An 18,386-nucleotide genomic window follows, 5' to 3' on the forward strand; every position below is an offset into this window, starting at 1 on the left:
CCAGTTTGCTCCAAATCTCTACTGCAGTGCCACATGGAAGGGTAAGATAGGGTCCTTTTGTGGCCCCCTGTTCAGCATGTCTGTAAGGTCTTCCTGTTCAGATACAGGATCTGGTCTACTCCATCCCAGGAAATCACTACCCTGGACATTAGTGATCTGTAAGATGCATCTGCATGTTCAGCAGGATCTGGTTTTCCTAAATCTAGTTCTGGGGAGGTCTCAACTCCACTGGCTGTTTGTAATGAGTCATACATTTATTTGACTATAGTTTCTTCTGAAATACAACCTTCAGGTTTAACAGTATCTTTCTGGACATTAATGGGATACAATTGGAGACCACCTGGAGGTGTCTCATCATTAGTTTCATATCCCTCATAAATAGAAGCCAGTGAGTTGAAAGAATCCTTTTTGGGTAAAGGTTTAAATACCCTTTCTTGACTTTTTCCCAACAGATAAACAGACAGCATTGATGGTTTAAGTATCGACATCCAAGGCATTAACGACTTATTTTTAGATGTATACTTCAAGGGACTTTGCCCTCGACTCGACAATTCCTCAGACTATTTCTCGTTGAGTGTTCGAAGACTCTCGAGTAGTCTTAGGCTTATCCGGGCACAAGGGCACGAGGGTTTTATTTTAGCTTTGGTGTCATGCTGGTCAGCGACCGTAGCATGGCCAATCTTTTTGTGTTTCGAAGGTATCGGAGCCTGATAATCTAATATCTTATTTAACTCTCTCCTACAGAGATCCCACTCTTCTTTAGAAGAAGATTTGGTCAGGCAGATTACCCTTTCTGACGAAGAAGACTAGGAAAAACACTGGGATCTGTGTCTTCTCTTACATTTTTTGGAGCACTTAGAAGAATGGCTGCTCCTCAAATCAGATCATTTTTTGGATCGTCTTTGGTGAGGAGAGGAATCCCTCGACTCATGGGATGATGTCAATTTAGGAGTGGACAGGGATTTGGGGGCAATCCTACCCAATGTTAATTTAGCCTTCCGCTCTTTTAAGGCCTTACCATTCATCGACTGACAGGATTGACAGTCGCCGGTTACATGCTCCATCCCCAGGCACCAGAGGCAAACTATGTGGGTCCGTGATGGACATCTTGGCGCAACATTGCATACTATTCTTGAAGCCCTGCTTCGGAGTACTTGGAACAGAAGACAAGGCCATATCAACAGGTTTTCGAACAAAACGGAAGCGTGCCGTTAATCACAAAACAATCACTATTGCGGAAAAACAGAACTGAAACCAACGTGCGCCGCACGTGGTATATGTACTCGACGATGACATCAGCCGAGATGTAAGCCCTTGGGGGACACCGAGTCGACGGTCTCGACGCACAGCGCCCTCTATCGACAAGAAAAACATTTTCCGAAGCTGCTAACGCTGGAAATGAAGATATCAAAGATAAGGTATACGCGGGAGGACACAATCCATTCAAACATTGGATACTGCTTTGGGAGTCTAGCTAAAAGAGGATTCTGTGGAGGATGCAATCAACTAAAGGAAAAATGTCTTACAAGTAATGACCTTTGGATGGATTCTCGTCCCACAGATAACTCATCACGCTCCCATCCTGCCCCACTTCTAAAAGCAAAAAAAGAAGGGGAAATGGTTGTGTCTGAACTATAAGAGGTTCTACAAAACCATGTAGAAACATTATAGCACTCAGAGGGGGGAAAAAAAACAAATATATAAACAATATTCTTTTACATATGGTACTCCAAAATAAGTAAGGCAGTAACATTAAGAAAAGGGTCTTCTGAAAAGAATTGTATACATTGTGTATCAAACAATTCAGAAACAGATTTTTAACAATCCAATATGTATACATCAAATAAACATCAAATTAAAAGATTCTCTTCAACCATAGTGTACGGAAAAGAAGCATATTCCTTGATGGTAAAATATGTCAATAATTCCTCCATGTGTTTCAGACAAACTATTCCATCAGGAGGTAAGACATTAAATGTTCTAAAAAGATACAAAAGTAAGAATAATCATTAACTAGAGACACTATTCGAGTATACAACATTATCTAAGTGTGAAACGAACAGGATCCCTAACCTGTAATGTTTTCTGCTCAATGATCCATGGTCAAAAAGATCACTCATCAATATTACAATTCTACATCAAATAAATATTCCCATACAAGCCAATATATAGAAGTATAACAATGTAACCAAAACACATGAACAAAAACACAAAAGAAAAAATAAATCCACCCTGCACTTATTAATTTCTGGAAAATCCAAGTCAATTCTCTCAATTCTTTAAGCGCTTCATGACAGTGAGCACAAAGTACGCAATATCAAGTACCCAACCCAAAAAAAAAAAATAATGTACTGTGAATACAAACCTACATTAAAATATCAGAAATTGCAGCAAAAAACCACTATTTAACAATGTCCCTAAACTCCTAATTCTACAATACAAAATAAAACCCATGCTTAATTAAGCTCCAATAAATGAGATCAATTCCCTCAATATCAAATTGAAACAATTTGTAAAAAAAAAAAACTGCAAACCTAAATCTCTGCCTTGATCAAACCAGAATTGGCAGGACTCCATTCGTACCGTTGTGTACAATCAAAATCAAAGCAGACATAAGCATCTTTCTAAAAAGGAATAAAACGTGCTATGTTAATGTCACACATGCTTCCTACTAAATGCCGGCATCATCAAAACAAATTGAGCCAGGGTTGAATATCTAGTATGCTTTGTCCAAAGAAGTCAATTAGAATGAGTCATCTCCATCTTGGAGGTATTCAGTAACAAATAAATCAACCAGAAAAAACAAACAAAAATAAAGATAAAACGTTATTGAAGAAAACAAATTAGAATCTCATAATACATAAACATTTAATCTGTATCCATAAGAAATTAATAATTACACCTAGTCTGTCGGAGAGAAGAATAAAATATATATGCAAAAGAAATACATTTACATAATTTACAATAAACCAATTCAAATTACACTAACTTGAGGGCCATATAAAACAAAAAAATCATATCACAGTAGTTCTAACAAATACGAAATAATCATTACCAGTTACATAAAGAAAAAAAATAAACCATGTTTGAAGTCATGCATCCAAAATTATAAACATACATTTTAAAAATTAATCACAAAGGAAATATTTCAAAGGAAGTCAAGAGAGATCAACCTATATATGTTTCACATAGACCATTGAGAAATTCATGAACAAAAGAATATTCCAATTCATACAAAACAAGATAGATCCCACTCCATGTTCGTCCATTTTGGAGACTAATACACGTTACCCATAAATTCACATTCTCAATCTACTAAAAGTCTTTCTAAGTTCCCTCCTTATTAGCAACTTACAGACTAATTAAATGTATTTGAGCAACAGTATGTCGATATTGATTCAAATTAACTGAGCACCTACTTGATTGCAAATGTTAGATTTATGTTCCATTCAACATATTTTTGCTTTTCACATTGTCATCCCAACATGACATACTCCACACTAGCAATGTAACCCATAAATCACATTTTAGTGTCACAATTACCAGAACATCTCAATTGCCCTTTGTTATGTTACTCCCACGAATAAGATTATGACAATGCTGACATGACAAACATGGGTATGTACCAACCTTCGTAGAGGTTAGTTGTGTTCTTATACTGCTGAAGTCCACTTTTAATGACAATGTTTCAAAGATGTAGGTTTTCTATTAGCAAATATTGGAACTCGTGGAAATAATTTAGCCGTAAAAGGATCAGGTTTGAAAATGTTCCAATTTATCCTAATTTGCTTATCGCGTGCTCTGTCATTACCCTGCCATCTTTAGGTTGTAATAGTCCTACATAATCCAGTAACTTATCAAAGCTCCTTAAAGTGTCTAAGTATACAATGTTTCTTTATCTTTTCTGAAATAAGACAACCATTTGTTTATAAAGATTCAACAGATCTGACATCGCTTTATCGATGAAAACAATGTGCATGTAGATGATTGTTCCAGTCATTACTTGTTTTTATTCATAAATTGTTGTGTAGTTCCGCGCTGCTTCAAAGTCCCCTTAGTTAAGGTCTCCTTCTGCTGTGGAGCAAGGGGCAAAAAGGGAAAACTGAAGTAATAGGGAATAGGTGTGTGCCATTTATGGGACAGCGACATCCTGTCTGGATTCAAGCACGTCTAGCAGTGAAGATCAAGGCCCTGTGGCTGAGTAATCTAAGAACTGGCACTAGAGGATACCTATCTTGAGGAAGAATCTGTGGGAAGAGAATTCATACAAAGAACATACCTGTTAAGTCATTGTTCCTTCTTTGTCAAACTCGGTGAAGCAACCAACACCTCTGCCTTTCTTATTCACTATTCTAACAATGGATGGTTTCATAGCTGTGACTAATGGTATAGTCCCCGTCAGGAAGGGCATTTTTGCCAACTAACTTCTTTCCTACTTTTTCAAGTTTGATGTTTTCATCATCAATTGCTACGATATATAAGTGTTACAGACCAGTATATTGACAAGTGTATATCACTGCCCTCGACAATGCTACAAAGCTTTCGAATAACTTTGCTTTATAGGTGCACAGAAAAAGTGGTAGCATTTAAATATGACTTTTGCACAAAACAGATTTTAAGTTTCACAACGTTCTGACGGAAAAGTTCACATCACCATTCGCATAACCCTCAGTCCCTTCCTCTTCAGGGTAGTGCCTGAAGAACTGAAGCTCCTCTGCACCCATGTTATGGCGCAGGGCAGCCACATGCTGATCAAAGTGACTTGCACCCTAGCAGCTCTCAAATGTACTTGGAATGGATACAATAATGGTTCCAATGTTAAGGCTGACTACTCATGCTAGCGCAAACAAGCAGAAAGTATCACCAGTGCATGAAGGTTTATTCAGAATAAAGGCAGGCGCCTTTCTTTTCACATACAGGAAAACTGCAAATGTAGAACAGACTCTAGTGGAACACCATTCATGCTCCCAATTTACCAGCTACACAATCAAGCATGTGACATTACAATAACTCTCTTTTCAGGTGTTGGCACTAGTTGGAATCCAGACACCTTTCACAAACTAGCCACATCTGGCTCTGAAAACTGAAGCCCTCACTCTCCAAAGACAGTGGCCATGATCAACTATGGTAATATCTGCATTCCAATCCCTCTAAAACGGTCTAGATTTTGAACCTGCACTGCATTTTACAAAGAGATCCCTGTAGGATCAACCACGAGTGCAGCAAACTGTGTTGCACTATGAATTACAAAGGCTGCCACAAGCTGTACAAGGGTACTTGCACAGGGAACATGGTACCTTTAGCGCAATTATAACCATCAGAGGCTCGGGCACATTTAGGATTGAAATCCTTGATGAAAATTCATCAGGGGAGAAAGTGTTGGAAAGACAGTCCAAAGAAATACATATAGAAAAACACATGGGTCTCATGCCAGAGGCACAGTTTAGAATGTCATACCTTACCCTAACAAGTTAGAATTCAATTAAATAGCTTACAGATTTGAAAAAATAATTGAAGACCCTTAAGATCTTTAGATGATGAAGTTGCCAGACAGTAGAAACATCCCAGCAGAATTGCTGGAAGACATTTGCCAACAACGGGCAAAGTGCTTGTAATGGCCAGCCTGGATCTTCAAGATAAGCCACGACGTAGCGAGAAAGTTTAAAATAGGAGGCAAACTAGTTACTGTTTAAATGCAATAGTCAAGACATGTACAAAAAATAGCCAGACGTTTGAAAAAACAGACAAGAAAAACAGACTTCAAAAATTTGTAAAGTTTCAGACATTGGGCATGCAATAATAAAAAAAACGTTACTCAAAATGGCTGCAATGTCTTAGATCTTTTGACACAACAGTCCAGTTTGCCACAGATACGAAATAAGAGGCTACAAAATGATTTCCTTTTAAGAGTGCTCCAGCATTCTCACTATTTTGACCAATCCCTCAATACAGAGAATACCTCTAATTAATTGAACAAATATTGCTGTACAGCAAACAAACCCGGGTGTTCTGAGGCTGTTGTCATGTATGTGTTAAATTGTAACAAATACTACATATTAACCTATAACTGCATCATACATGTAGGCATTAAAATGAAAGAGGAAACCTACTTACTGTCTCGTAGATTATCCCATGTCCACTGATCATTTTTAAAGAAAAGATGACGTTTAATTTCTTCTACACCATTTCGTCCTAATCTCACATCCCTGAATATGAAAAACATAGCCATATACTTGAAAATGTCTTCTGGCAAGGAAAATGGACTTCAATAATATTGCAAATGCAACACACTTGATACAACATTATGTTTAAGTGTGTTTCATGAACATGTCAATGTTACCTCATAATACTAGCCCATCACCAAATTAATCAATTTCTTTAAATTCACCAGCATTTGGTCAACAATTCCTTCCAAATGTAATGAGTTTTCAATGTCTCTTTTCTGACAAGTAAACACCCAGCTCAACCAAAGAAGCAACATTTTCATGCCTGAAAGGCTATCGATATACCCCAAAATGGTTGTCCCCAAGTATTAGTTACTATTGTTAATTTTCTTTTTCTCAAAGTATTTCTGAGAAAATTAGTACCGGGAAGGAAAGGAGTTACTAATATAGCAGGAATGCCAAAGCTGATATTGTTGCCAGTAATGCCTAGAATTACACAAAAAGGTCAGAGTGTTTTGTGTTCAATGTACAAAGGGAGGCCTTCAGGTCCAGGGATGAATACCTGCTGAGGGGCTGCAGCAATCCAAGTCCTAAAGGGGCAAGAATTGGCTCCCACTTTTACACCCATCAAGGCAACCATGATCCCACCAGGATGCGCTATTCCAAGTTAACAAATGTTACTCACCATAGTGACAACTGTATTCCTAGTTCACACATTTCTTTTTTCCATACTAAAGGAGCTGCCGTTCTGCAGGGATGGGAGGTAGAATTTCACAGAAATTCCTATGTTTCTTAAATAGGGAGCAACAGCAATCTGTGAGAAACCTGAGGGTATTCTCACCCATAAAACCCCTTGGATCCTCTGCGCAGGGAAAAGTCATTGCTATTGCATCCCGACCCTGGGGGCGGAGAAGCGAGAAAGGATCACCCGAGTGGTCCTTGGAGAATAGGAGCAGGGTGCCCTTGGGCAAGACATGGTATTCCCCTTTCCCTACAGACCATGTATACCCCCCTTCCCTACAGACCACCAACCCTTCCCTGCCCGTTATATGTTATTGCAAGTCAGCTCCCCTTGTTTGCCCACATGTAAACCCTGACAGTACTGAGACAAAGAAAACTAAGAGCAATGAAGAAAAAACGTGTTCACCACTCTGGTACTGGGACGAGAAAGATGCCTGCTCAGAGCAGTGAAAGTCAGGCCTGTCCCTTTAATTGAGGTCAGGCAGGGCTGATTGGACACTCACAGCTGCAGCCTGTCAAGGTGATGCAGGTGTATAACGAGAAACCAGCCCACCAGCAAAGGAAGCAACATGAGAAGCAGCAGGAAGGCTGGTGTAAGCAGCAGGAAACTATTTGGAAGCCATGCCGAAACGCTGAAGTTTGCAGAGAGGCGATCTATGGAGACGTGGCATAGGGGCTACATGGAATTGATTGAACCTTATGAAGTGAACCGTGTGGAGAGGCTGTCCCTTTTGCCTGTGGTCTAGATGCTCCTTCCCCTGTGGCAGAAGGATGCCACAGGAGTGCCTTAGGGGCAGGAGTTGGACCCCTCACGTGGAGAGCAGAAGACCGTTTGATACATGCTGCTGGGAGGCCTGTGAACGCGACCGGTGAGTTTCTAGCAATTGAGAAACCCTGTGCGCGAGTGTTTAAACTGGTCTATTCGAGGAATACAGTGTATCGGAGTGCTCGTGTGTTGGAGGGAACACATTCTCGAAAGTCTTTGAATGCTCAACATTCTGTTTGAAGTGAATTCAAGAAATAATACACAGCAGGTTGAATGGGAAGTGTGTTCTAAGCGCAACCCGTACCAATTAACTATCGTACTAAATGAAAGCCTTAACAAATACAACCAATATCCTTTGAATGACGAACTGAGTGAAAACATTACCAGAAGAGTAAAACTGTTAATTATTAAGTTCAAAATTAAAACAGAACTTTACATTCAAGTAAAAACCATCAGATGCTGAATTCTAAATGAAACTTTAAACCCAAGTGAAAACAATGTACACTGTATTAAAAAATGAATGACGTAGAAACTGCATATTACATTTAAAACAGAATTAACATTTTGAAGTTTATTCAAACACAGCTACAATTTCTACATGAAAAACCAACCATACAAAGAAGGCACAAGAGTGACAAAGACCTTTAAAGAGACAAAGGATTTTTTTTGTGCTGAAATTAAGTCTTGGGGAAGGGAACCCGATACTTCAATCATTTATTGACTTGTGACCGAGGTTCTTTTGTGCTTGGAACTGTGTTACTTGGAGAAGGGAACCCCAAGTACTGGTTAAAACTGTATCATCCTGAACTCGAGAGGTAATTTTGAGACTTTATTGGAACTGCTTTATACTTGGGGGAAAGAAGCTGAAAGGAAACTGCGAGCTGGAAGAGACTCAGAAATTAAAGGGATGGTCTAGTAAAAATGTTTATTTAAAAAATAGATGGGCAACATAAAAAAAAAATACTAGCATTCTCCGTTTTAAAATTCGCAAAAGCAAGAACATGGGCGCATCCATTTTGTGAAATGGATGCCCCGCCTGTGCTGGCTTTTGCGGCACTAATGAAGGAAAAGCCAGCCAGCTGTAGTAAACAAAAGCTACCGCTGGGTGGCTTTCCCTTCATTAGTGCTGTAGGCGGAGGACAGGGACCGGAGACCAGAGCAGGAAAGCTGCAGCTGAATCTCGGTAAGTGCTATTTATTTTTTTTTTAAAAATAAGCACTAGCTGCGGTTTTTTTTCTAAGTTTTCCGGGCTGGAGGAGCCCGGAAAACTTAGAAATAAAACCGCAGCTTTAAAAACGTTGTATTTATGTTTGCGGTCGCTTTTGAAGCGACCGCAAACATAAATACAACGTTATTGTGTTGGAAAACGCTGCGGTTTTTCTTTCCAAGTTTCTCAGGCTCCTCCGGCTCGGAGGAGCCTGAGAAACTTGGAAAGAAAAACCGCAGCGTTTTCCAACACAACCACGTGTGTTTCTGCCTGCTGTGGCTATCAGTTTGGGTATCCGGTGCTCCCCTGGGAGCACCGGAGACCCAAAGTGAAAGCCACAGCAGGCAGAAACAACGCGGTTATGTTTACATGCTGCATAGTGTTTCTACCTGCAGCTGATTTCCCATTTGGGGCTCTCGGGCTCCCCGTGGGGAGCCCGAGAGCCCCAAATGGGAAAGCAGATTCAGGCAGAAACAACGCGGTTGTGTTGGAAAACGCTGCGGTTTTTCTTTCCAAGTTTCTCAGGCTCCCGGAGGAGCCTGAGAAACTTGGAAAGAAAAACCGCAGCGTTTTCCAACACAATAACGTATTTATGTTTACGGTCGCTTCAAAAGCGACTGCAAACATAAATACAACATTTTTAAAGCTGCGGTTTTATTTCTAAGTTTTCCGGGCTCCTCCAGCCCGGAAAACTTAGAAAAAAAAAAACGCAGCTAGTGCTTATTTTAAAAAAATAAAATAAATAGCACTTACCGAGATTCAGCTGCAGCTTTCCTGCTCTGGTCTCCGGTCCCCGTCCTCCGCCTACAGCACTAATGAAGGGAAAGCCACCGAGACGTAGCTTTCGTTTACTACAGCTGGCTGGCTTTTCCTTCATTAGTGCCGCAAAAGCCAACACAGGAGGGCCTCCATTTCACAAAATGGATGCGCCCATGTGCTTGCTTTTGCGAATTTTGAGCTTGAATAGCTCAAAATTTTACATAGGAAGTTTTAAAACGGAGAATGCTAGTTTTTTTTATGTTGCCTATCTATTTTTTAAATAACATTTTTTACTAGACCATCCCTTTAAGTGTTACTCACCGGAGTGACTAACCTACTCCTTGGCGATAGTCCACTTTCCTCCATCCAGTATGGGCGTCCCTCGCGAAGGACGGGAACGGACCCTTTTGATGCGTCGGCCCTATTAAAGTTTAACAACCTCACTGGTCTTATTATAGAGGGATGGATGGTGGGATGTATGAAGGAAAGGATACTATGGGCTAGGAGTATGTGAATCACTCCGATGAGTAACACTTAATTACTCCTACATCCCGTCCCCTGTCCTCCATCCTGTATGGGCGATTAAAACTGACAACGAACTGGGGAGGAGAGCCTGACCTCTTAGGCAAATAGATTGCTCAGCCACGCTTGGCCAAATGCTGCATCAATCTTGGCACTGGTATCCAAGCAGTAGTGCTTGCAAAAAGCCAGAGGCGTGGCCCATGCGGTCGCCCTGCTGATAACCTGCCAGGGATCGTGGGGCTGGAACGAGACTGCTATCGCTTTAGCTCTAACTGCATGCGCAGGCATGCCCTGCGGCGGATCCTTACGCTGCACCTTGTATGCCTCCTCGATCGCAGCTGACATCCATCGAGCTATAGATGCCTTGGATACCTGCTTCCCCGGCCTAGAGCCTCCAAATGTTACAAAACAGTGCATCCGTCTTGCGGATGCCCTTTGTTCTGTCTAGATAGAATTTCAACACCCTCCCGACATCCAGGAAGTGGAGTGTTTTTTCTGCATCTTCCTAGCTGTTCGGGAAGAATGTGGGGAGCACAATCTCGTTGATATGGAAGGATGCCCACCTTCAGAAGAAATTTGCACTGTGTGAGGAGCAAGACCATGTCCTGTGAAATCTAGTGTGTGGCTCTGAGACAACTAAAGCCTGGATATCACTTACTCTGCGAGCTGATACAAGCCCAAAAAGAAGGGCTGTTTTTAGAGTGACCAACTTAATGTCCATCGTGGCCATGGGTTCAAATGGTTTATGCGTTAAGGACTACATTCAGGTCCCAAACGGGATGCAGGCGCTTTACCGGGAAGAGGGGGTTAAAGCCTGGTCAACCCCATCATATGCTTCTTTACTACGGGATTGGCAGAAGACAGGACAAGGGAGTTGGAGTTCCTATACGCACCAATAACGGCCAGGTATCAACCTGGACGCTGGACCTGGGGAGACAGGCCGAAAATTACAAACCTTTGTCGAGGGTACACGTCAGTGGGTTTGCAGCATGTTCCTTTGCCCAAAAGCAGAATCTTGTCCATTTGCTATTGTACTGCTTGCGTGTAGCCTGGGTCCTGGCATTTTGTATGATCTCCAGATTGTCGGACGACAGCTGAAGGTGCTGTAGCATCAGCTGCTCAGGAACCAGGCCGCTAGGGCTATCCTCTCTGTAGAGGGGCAAAGCACTGCACCTCCCTGTTGTGCTAGTAGAGGGCCCTTCCCGAGGGGGAGCAGAATCTCCTGCTGAAGTGACATCTGCCATAGGTCTGAGAACAAGGGCCACGCCGGTCATCGAGGCGCCACAAGGATGACTCGGAGGTTCTTGAAGCTCCTGATCTTGCTCACTGCCTTGTGCACTAGCGGTGTGGGTGTTATGCATATGCCCACATCCCGTCCCAGGGTATCTGGAGAGCATCTCCTAGAGAGTTGGATCCCCTTCCTCCCCAAGACGCTAACGAACTGCTGGCAGGTACGATTGTGAGCTGTCGCAAACCGGTCTGTCTTTGGGTGACCCCATCTGATGAACACTTCCTGGAGGATTCTCCTATTCAGCTGCCATTCATAGTTGTCAGCGACAAGGTGGCTGAGCCTGTCCGCTTCCAGATTGGACTCCCCCAGAAGGTGGACCACTGAGAGCCACACTCCCTGGCTGATAGCCCATTCCCAGATGTCCAGGGTCAACGTGCACAGTTGCGGGGATATGGTGAACCCCTGTTTGTTTATATAGAACATACAGGTCGTGTTGTCTGTCTGGATGCATACCAACCTACCCTGGTCGGTTGAAAAGACCTGAGTGCCAACTGTATAGATAGTCTCCAGCCAGTTGATCTGATTCTGCCGGTCTGTCTGTGTCCAGAGACTGCGCATAGAGTGCGCTCTCAGGGTGGCTCCCCAGCCATGGAGTGAGGAATTTGTGGTAATGGTGTACTCTATTGAGGGTGGACTGAAGGGTCTGCCCACCATAATATTCTCTTCCTGTTGCCACCATCTGAGGTCGTGGTCCAGGTGTTGTGAAATGGGAATAGGGGGCCCCCTGATGGACCGATTTCGGATCCCAGGAATCCACGAAAGGCAGCTGGAGCCTCCTCATGTGGAGCCTGGTGTAAGGGATTGCCAGGAGACATGCTGCCAGCACTCCCAGAAGGTGTTGATACCACCTGGCTGTGGTGATTAATCTGCTGCGGAAATGGGAGACTGCTGATCGGATCGCTGTCACCTTGTCCCCCATGGGGAACACCCTCAGCTGCTCTGTGTCCCACAACAGGCCTAGAATCACCAGCCTCTGAGTAGGGGTGAGCTGACATTTCTGGTAGTTGATCGAAAATCCCAGTTCGAAGAGGGTAGAGATGAGTCTATCCGCTGAGTACTGACCTGTTCTGTGGAGGAACCCCCGACTAGCCAGTCGTCTAGGTACGGGTAGACATGCAACCCCTCCGATCTAAGGAGAGCCACCACCGCACTCATGGGCTTCGTGAAGAATCTAGGAGCTAAATTTAGCCCAAAGGGCAGAACTCTGTACTCTGCAGACCCATGGCCCGGAACCTGAGGAAGGGGCGGTGAGGCTGCACAATGGGAACGTGGAGATAAGCGTCCTTCAGGTCCAGGGAACAAGTCCAGCCTCCCCCACACAGTGTCTCGGCAATAAACACTGGCGTCACCATCTTGAATTTCTGCAAGGGTAGGTAAAGATTCAGTGAAGATAGATCCAACACCACTCGCAGGCTTGCCTGGTCCTTCTTCTAGATAGCGAAGATGATGGAGTATAAGCCTTGCCATTGCTGGGAAGGGGGACCTGCTATACTGCTTTGCTCTTGACAAGGGAGCAAATCTCAGCTAAGAATGATGGTGTGCCGATCTGTGGAAGTGGAGGGCAACTCTGAGGAGGAGAGGGAAGAGGTAGCCAGAAGCCCCAGGACACTACCGAGAGGACCCAAGCATCCATGAACTTTGCCGGCCAACCCTGGCTGTGCAGGGCCAGCCTGCACCCTATTGAGGTGCTGTGGACGTAGAACGTCATTGTTTCTTCTGGTCAGAGGCTGCTGCAGAGGTGGTCGACTGGAAGAACCCCTAATGAGCTGTTTTGTGGTGCTTTCTCCGGTGGAGACCCGTCCAACTGCCTGGCTTTGCGGTCCTGGAGCACGTGAAAGCCAGACTGGAACTGAACAAATGGTTTAGTGGCCATTTTAGTAAGTATGGCTAGAGACTTTGCTGTCTGGGAGTTAGACTTATTGTCAAGCTCATTGGTTGAGGCATGGAAAAGATCCCCCCCACTCAAATGGAAGATCAAGGATTCCGTCCTGGACATCTTGGTTAAACCTGGTGGCCTTCAACCAGGCAGTGCGCCTCATGTCTGTTGCCAGACAGATCGCTCCATTAGCCGTGTCGATGTGGCCCACCAAGGACTCCATCATATCCTGGGGTACAATTTTTGCCTCCGCCAGATCTGCCTTAAATGGGGCTTGCCTGTCCTTAGGCATATCGGGTAGAAGAACAAGTTACTTCTTACCTTGTAACGTTCTTTCGACGGGATGTTCCTCCGACGTATTCCTCATCTTAGATATATCCTTCCAGCTCTGCTGGCCTCGGAAAAATTTTTCTCCAGAGGGCGCTGCGCGTCGACGTCCCTCGAGTCGATGACCCTCGACAGCCGCCGTATCGACGCTCGACGTCATCCTGCCTATAAAGGCCGCGCGCAGCGTCCGTTGCTCAGTTCCGTTTTGTAGCCCACAGTATACTGTTTGGACTAGACTAATCACCCTGAAGGAGCGTAAGCTGCAACAACAAGGGAAGTAAAACTGCGGGGATGGATGGGAGGGTCGATGAGGAATACGTCGGAGGAACATCCCGTCGAAAGAACGTTACAAGGTAAGAAGTAACTTGTTCTTCGAAGGGATTGTGTCCTCCGACGTATTCCTCATCTTAGATAGGCTCCCATAGCAGTATTCTATATTCGGAGGAGGGAGTACTGACTTCACGCTGTCTTCTATTGGTGAATAGAATGCAGTACAGCCCTTCCAAACCTAGTCTCTTGACTAGAGGAGGAATCCAGATTGTAAAAACGTGTAAAGGTATGGACAGACGACCATGTAGCGGCCGCACATATGTCTTTAATCGGCACGCCTCTTTTGAGGGCCGATGAAGCTGCAATACCTCTGGTCGAATGAGCCCTAAGGTTTTGAGGGGGCTCTTTCCCTGCCAGTTTATAACATTCCAGAATGGCTAGAATGATCCATCTGGAAATGGTCTGCTTAGTTATTGGTAACCCCAGCTTGTGACCTGCGTAGCCTACAAACAGCTGGTCTGCCTGTCTTATCCTGGCTAGTCTACTAATGTAAAAACTTAAAACCCTCCTAGGGTCTAGTCTGTGTAACCTCTCTTCCTCTTTCCCCGGGTGAGGAGGAGGATAGAAAGATGGTAGGATAATCTTCTGAGAGATATGGAATTCAGAGACTACTTTTGGGAGGAAATTAGGCTTCACTTGCAGGACAACTTTGTCTTTGTGAAAGATTGTATGAGGGGGTTTACAAGAAAGAGCTTGTAATTCGCTCACCCTTCTAGCAGATGTAAGTGCTATTAATAAAACAGTCTTAAGGGTAAGGAATCTTAACGAACAAGAATGGAGAGGTTCGAAAGGTGTCCCCATCAGGAAAGTTAATACTAAGTTTAAATCCCATAGGGGAACTTGGAATGGTCTTGGGGGATAAACATTGGTTAACCCCTTTAGAAACTGTATTACCAAGGGTAATTTGAAATAGGATGGTTCCTCCGCAGTATGCTTAAAGATAGATAGCGCTGCGAGATAGCCCTTAATGGTGCCAACTTGAAGGCCTGAATTTGCCAAATATAGTAGGAAGGACAAAACCATTGGTGTACCACATGAAAATGGGTCGATATTCTGTTCTCTACACCAGCTGCAAAATCTGTTCCAACGGCAGCGGTATAAAGACTTTGTTGCTGGCCTCCTTGCCGAAAGCAACACCTCCATAACATCATCAGGGAGGTCCCAATCCTTGTACCTCAGCCGTTCAGAAGCCAAGCGTGAAGGTTGAGGGTTTTGATGTCTGGATGGAGAACCTGACCTCCCTTCTGTGAGAGTAGGTTCTCTCTGAGAGGAAGTCGAAATGGAGGGCAGATGGACAAGTCTAGAAGGTCCGGGTACCACGTTCTCCTGGCCCAATCCGGGGCAATTAGGATCATGGTTCGCCGGAATCTCCTCAACCTCCTGATCATTTGAGGAATGACAGGGACCGGTGGGAACGCGTACAGAAGCGGAAACTCCCAGTCCACTATGAACGCGTCTCCCAGAGCTCCTCTCGGAGGAAATTCCCTTGAGCAGAACAGGTCGCATTTCCTGTTTAGGCTGGTGGCGAACAGATCTACCTGAGGGGTTCCCCAAAGGGCGAAGATCTCTTGAAGGACTTCCTGAGCTAGCTCCCACTCGTGAGAGACTGTGTTCTGCCTGCTGAGAGCGTCCGCTGTCAAGTTCTTCTCTCCGGCTAGGTGAACTGCCGATAGAGAGATTCCTTCTTGGATTGCCCAAAACCAGAGCTGCATCGCCTCTCTGCACAGGGGTAGTGATCCTACGCCTCCTCTTTTGTTGAGGTAATGCATGCCCATCGTGTTGTCCGTCATTATCAGGACGTTCTTCCCTTGTACAACTGGCAGGAAAGCCTTCAACGCAAGTTTGATGGCTCTCAGCTCTAACAGGTTGATGTGTAGTCTGGACTCCGATGGAGACCAACGACCGCTGATGGTCAAGTCGTTGGCGTGGGCTCCCCACCCCGTGAGTGAGGCATCCGTGACTACTGTTATCTCCGGCCAGGGTTGCCAAAACTGTTCTCCTTTCAGAATGTTCTCCTGACAGGCCCACCACTGAAGGTCTCGAGCCACCCTGCTGGGAACCTGAAGAAGATCTGTCATTCTCCCTGAGAATTGTGACCACTGAGTCCTCAGTGCCCACTGGAGGGATCTCATTCTCAGGCAAACCTCTGGCACAAGGAAAATGCAGGATGCCATGAGGCCTAGCAACCTCAAAAAGTCGAAAGCTGGGAGACGTTGGGCAAGTTGGAACTTGGTAACCATCTGTAGAATATCTTGAGCCCTCACCTCTGGTGGCGAGGCTTTTCCCAGGGAAGTATCCAGAATCGCTCCTATGAACTGGAGTCTCTGCGATGGTATCATTTGAGACTTCTTTAAATTGAGGGAGAAGCCCAGCTTGTGAAGGGAGTAGCATACGTGATTTAGCTGGATCTGAGCTTGCTCCGGAGAAACAGCCCTGATCAGCCAATCGTCCAGGTAGGGGTAGACGTGAATCCCTTCCCTCCTTAGACTTGCCGCCACTACCGACATTAACTTGGTGAAGACCCTCGGGGCGGAGGTCAGCCCAAAAGGCAGTACTCGAAATTGATAGTGAGAGTTGCCAATTGCGAACCTCAGGTATTTCCTGTGTTTGAGATGGATAGGCACATGGAAATAAGCGTCCTGAAGGTCCAGAGATACCAACCAGTCCTGAAACTGAAGGGCCTGGAGGATCTGAGAAAGAGTGACCATCTTGAATTTGTCTTTCCTGAGGAATTTGTTCAATTCTCGCAAGTCCAAGATGGGTCTCAGTCCTCCGTCTTTCTTTGGAACGAGAAAGTAAGGGGAGTACCAGCCCTTGTTCCTCTCCGCTACAGGTACCGGTTCTATGGCACCTTTCTCTAGCAGGTCTATAATTTCCTGCAAGAGGAGCGGATCTGGAGCTTTCTGAGAGCTGATCCCCGGTGGATGACTCTGAGGTATACGTAGGAAAGGTAGGCAGTAACCTTGGGCAACTGTTTCCAATGCCCAAGCATCTGACGTGATAGCCTGCCATTCCGCCAGATGTTGAGTCAACCTGCCTCCTACAGGTGTCCTGTGAGGGAAGTCCTCAGAGTGGTTTTGGGGCGGCTGATGCAGATGCCGATGGTAAAGAGGCACCTGCTGTTGCTGCGGCTTTAGAATATCTACCCCGTCCACCTCGGGTAGTTCTTCTTTGACCCCTTTGAGCCGGTCGTCCTCTACCTCTTCCGAATGAGGAGTAGAAGCGAAAGGACTTGCCCCTCGCAGAGGTTCCTGTGGGACGAAAAGGAGTCTGACGGATTGCAGCTCCTAGGGATTTTGCTGCTGCTTTTGAAGTTTGCAGTTTCTCTAAACTGTCATCCGCCTTTTTCCCGAACAAAGAAGAGCCATCAAATGGCATGTTCAAGAGCCTGGCTTGCACATCTGGGGCAAAACCCGACTTTCTCAACCAAGTGAACCGCCTGGTTGATGTACTTGCCGCCATTGCTCTGCTGATACTGTCAGCCGAATCAATGCCCGTCTGGAGGGATTCGCACATAGCGTCTTTACCGTCCTGCATAATATTCAGGAACGCATCCCTTTCTTCTCCCTCCGGGATGCAGTCAGCCGCTGTAGAAGCACACTCCCAAAGTGTATGGCTGAACCTAGCAAGGGTGCAAGTAGCATTAACAGACTTTAACGCCATGCTACATGCTGAAAAGACTTTCTTAGCCATAGCATCATATTTTTTATCGTCCCTGTCCTGTGGGACAGTAGGATAAGCCGTCTTGACGTCGGTAGAGGATGCTGCTTGTACCACCAGACTTTCTGGGGATGGATGTTTAGACAAGAACTCTGGGTCTGTGGAAGATACCCTGTACTTTGCAGACAGTTTTTTATTTACTGCTGGTATTACATCTGGGGTTTCCCAGTTTGTCATGATCTTTCTCTGAAGAGCTTTATGAAAGGGCACCACTGGATCCTCTTGTGGGCCTTTGTCAAGAATATCCGTGAGGTCAACTTGCTGGAAAGATTGTGACGGTGTAGACCACCCCATGAACTCTGTAATTCTGGCCATTAAGGCTCTGTAGGGGGTTTCAGCATGCTCCCCCGGGTCTGGTTTAGCAAAATCCACCTCAGGGGAAGTGTCTAAACCACTTGCCTCATGTAAAGAATCATGAAGATCCTTTAATCTGCGCTCTTCAGAGGAAAATTCCTCTCTAACTGGGGTTACAGGTCCCTGTAACTCATCTTGTTCTGACAAATCACCCTCTTCTAAAATTGAGGATATAGTTCTCAATTGTTCTGAATTAATAAAGGGAGTAAATCCCATTTCCAAGGCAGAGGGTGCTGAACTTGTCATTATTGGCCTCGAAAACGTCGATGTCGTCGACGCCGAAGGCTTCGAGCGTGGCGTCGAAAACAGAGGTGGAGGCCTCGAGGACC

At 44.8% G+C, this 18,386-nt stretch overlaps 1 protein-coding gene across 1 annotated transcript in view; it reads right to left on the minus strand.

Annotated features, from left to right (window-relative positions):
- ROCK1 (Rho associated coiled-coil containing protein kinase 1) overlaps positions 1 to 18,386 on the minus strand; it is a 3,300,884-nt gene that overhangs the window by 2,198,002 nt on the left and 1,084,496 nt on the right. Inside the window, exon 9 of the mRNA XM_069620881.1 lies at positions 6,115 to 6,206. Coding sequence (XP_069476982.1) covers positions 6,115 to 6,206 — 92 coding nt within the window. The remainder of the gene's footprint in view (positions 1 to 6,114; positions 6,207 to 18,386) is intronic.

Source organism: Ambystoma mexicanum, chromosome 5q (assembly GCF_040938575.1).
Source record: "Ambystoma mexicanum isolate Mex_15411 chromosome 5q, UKY_AmexF1_1, whole genome shotgun sequence".
In the NCBI taxonomy this organism is placed as follows: Eukaryota; Metazoa; Chordata; class Amphibia; order Caudata; family Ambystomatidae; genus Ambystoma; species Ambystoma mexicanum.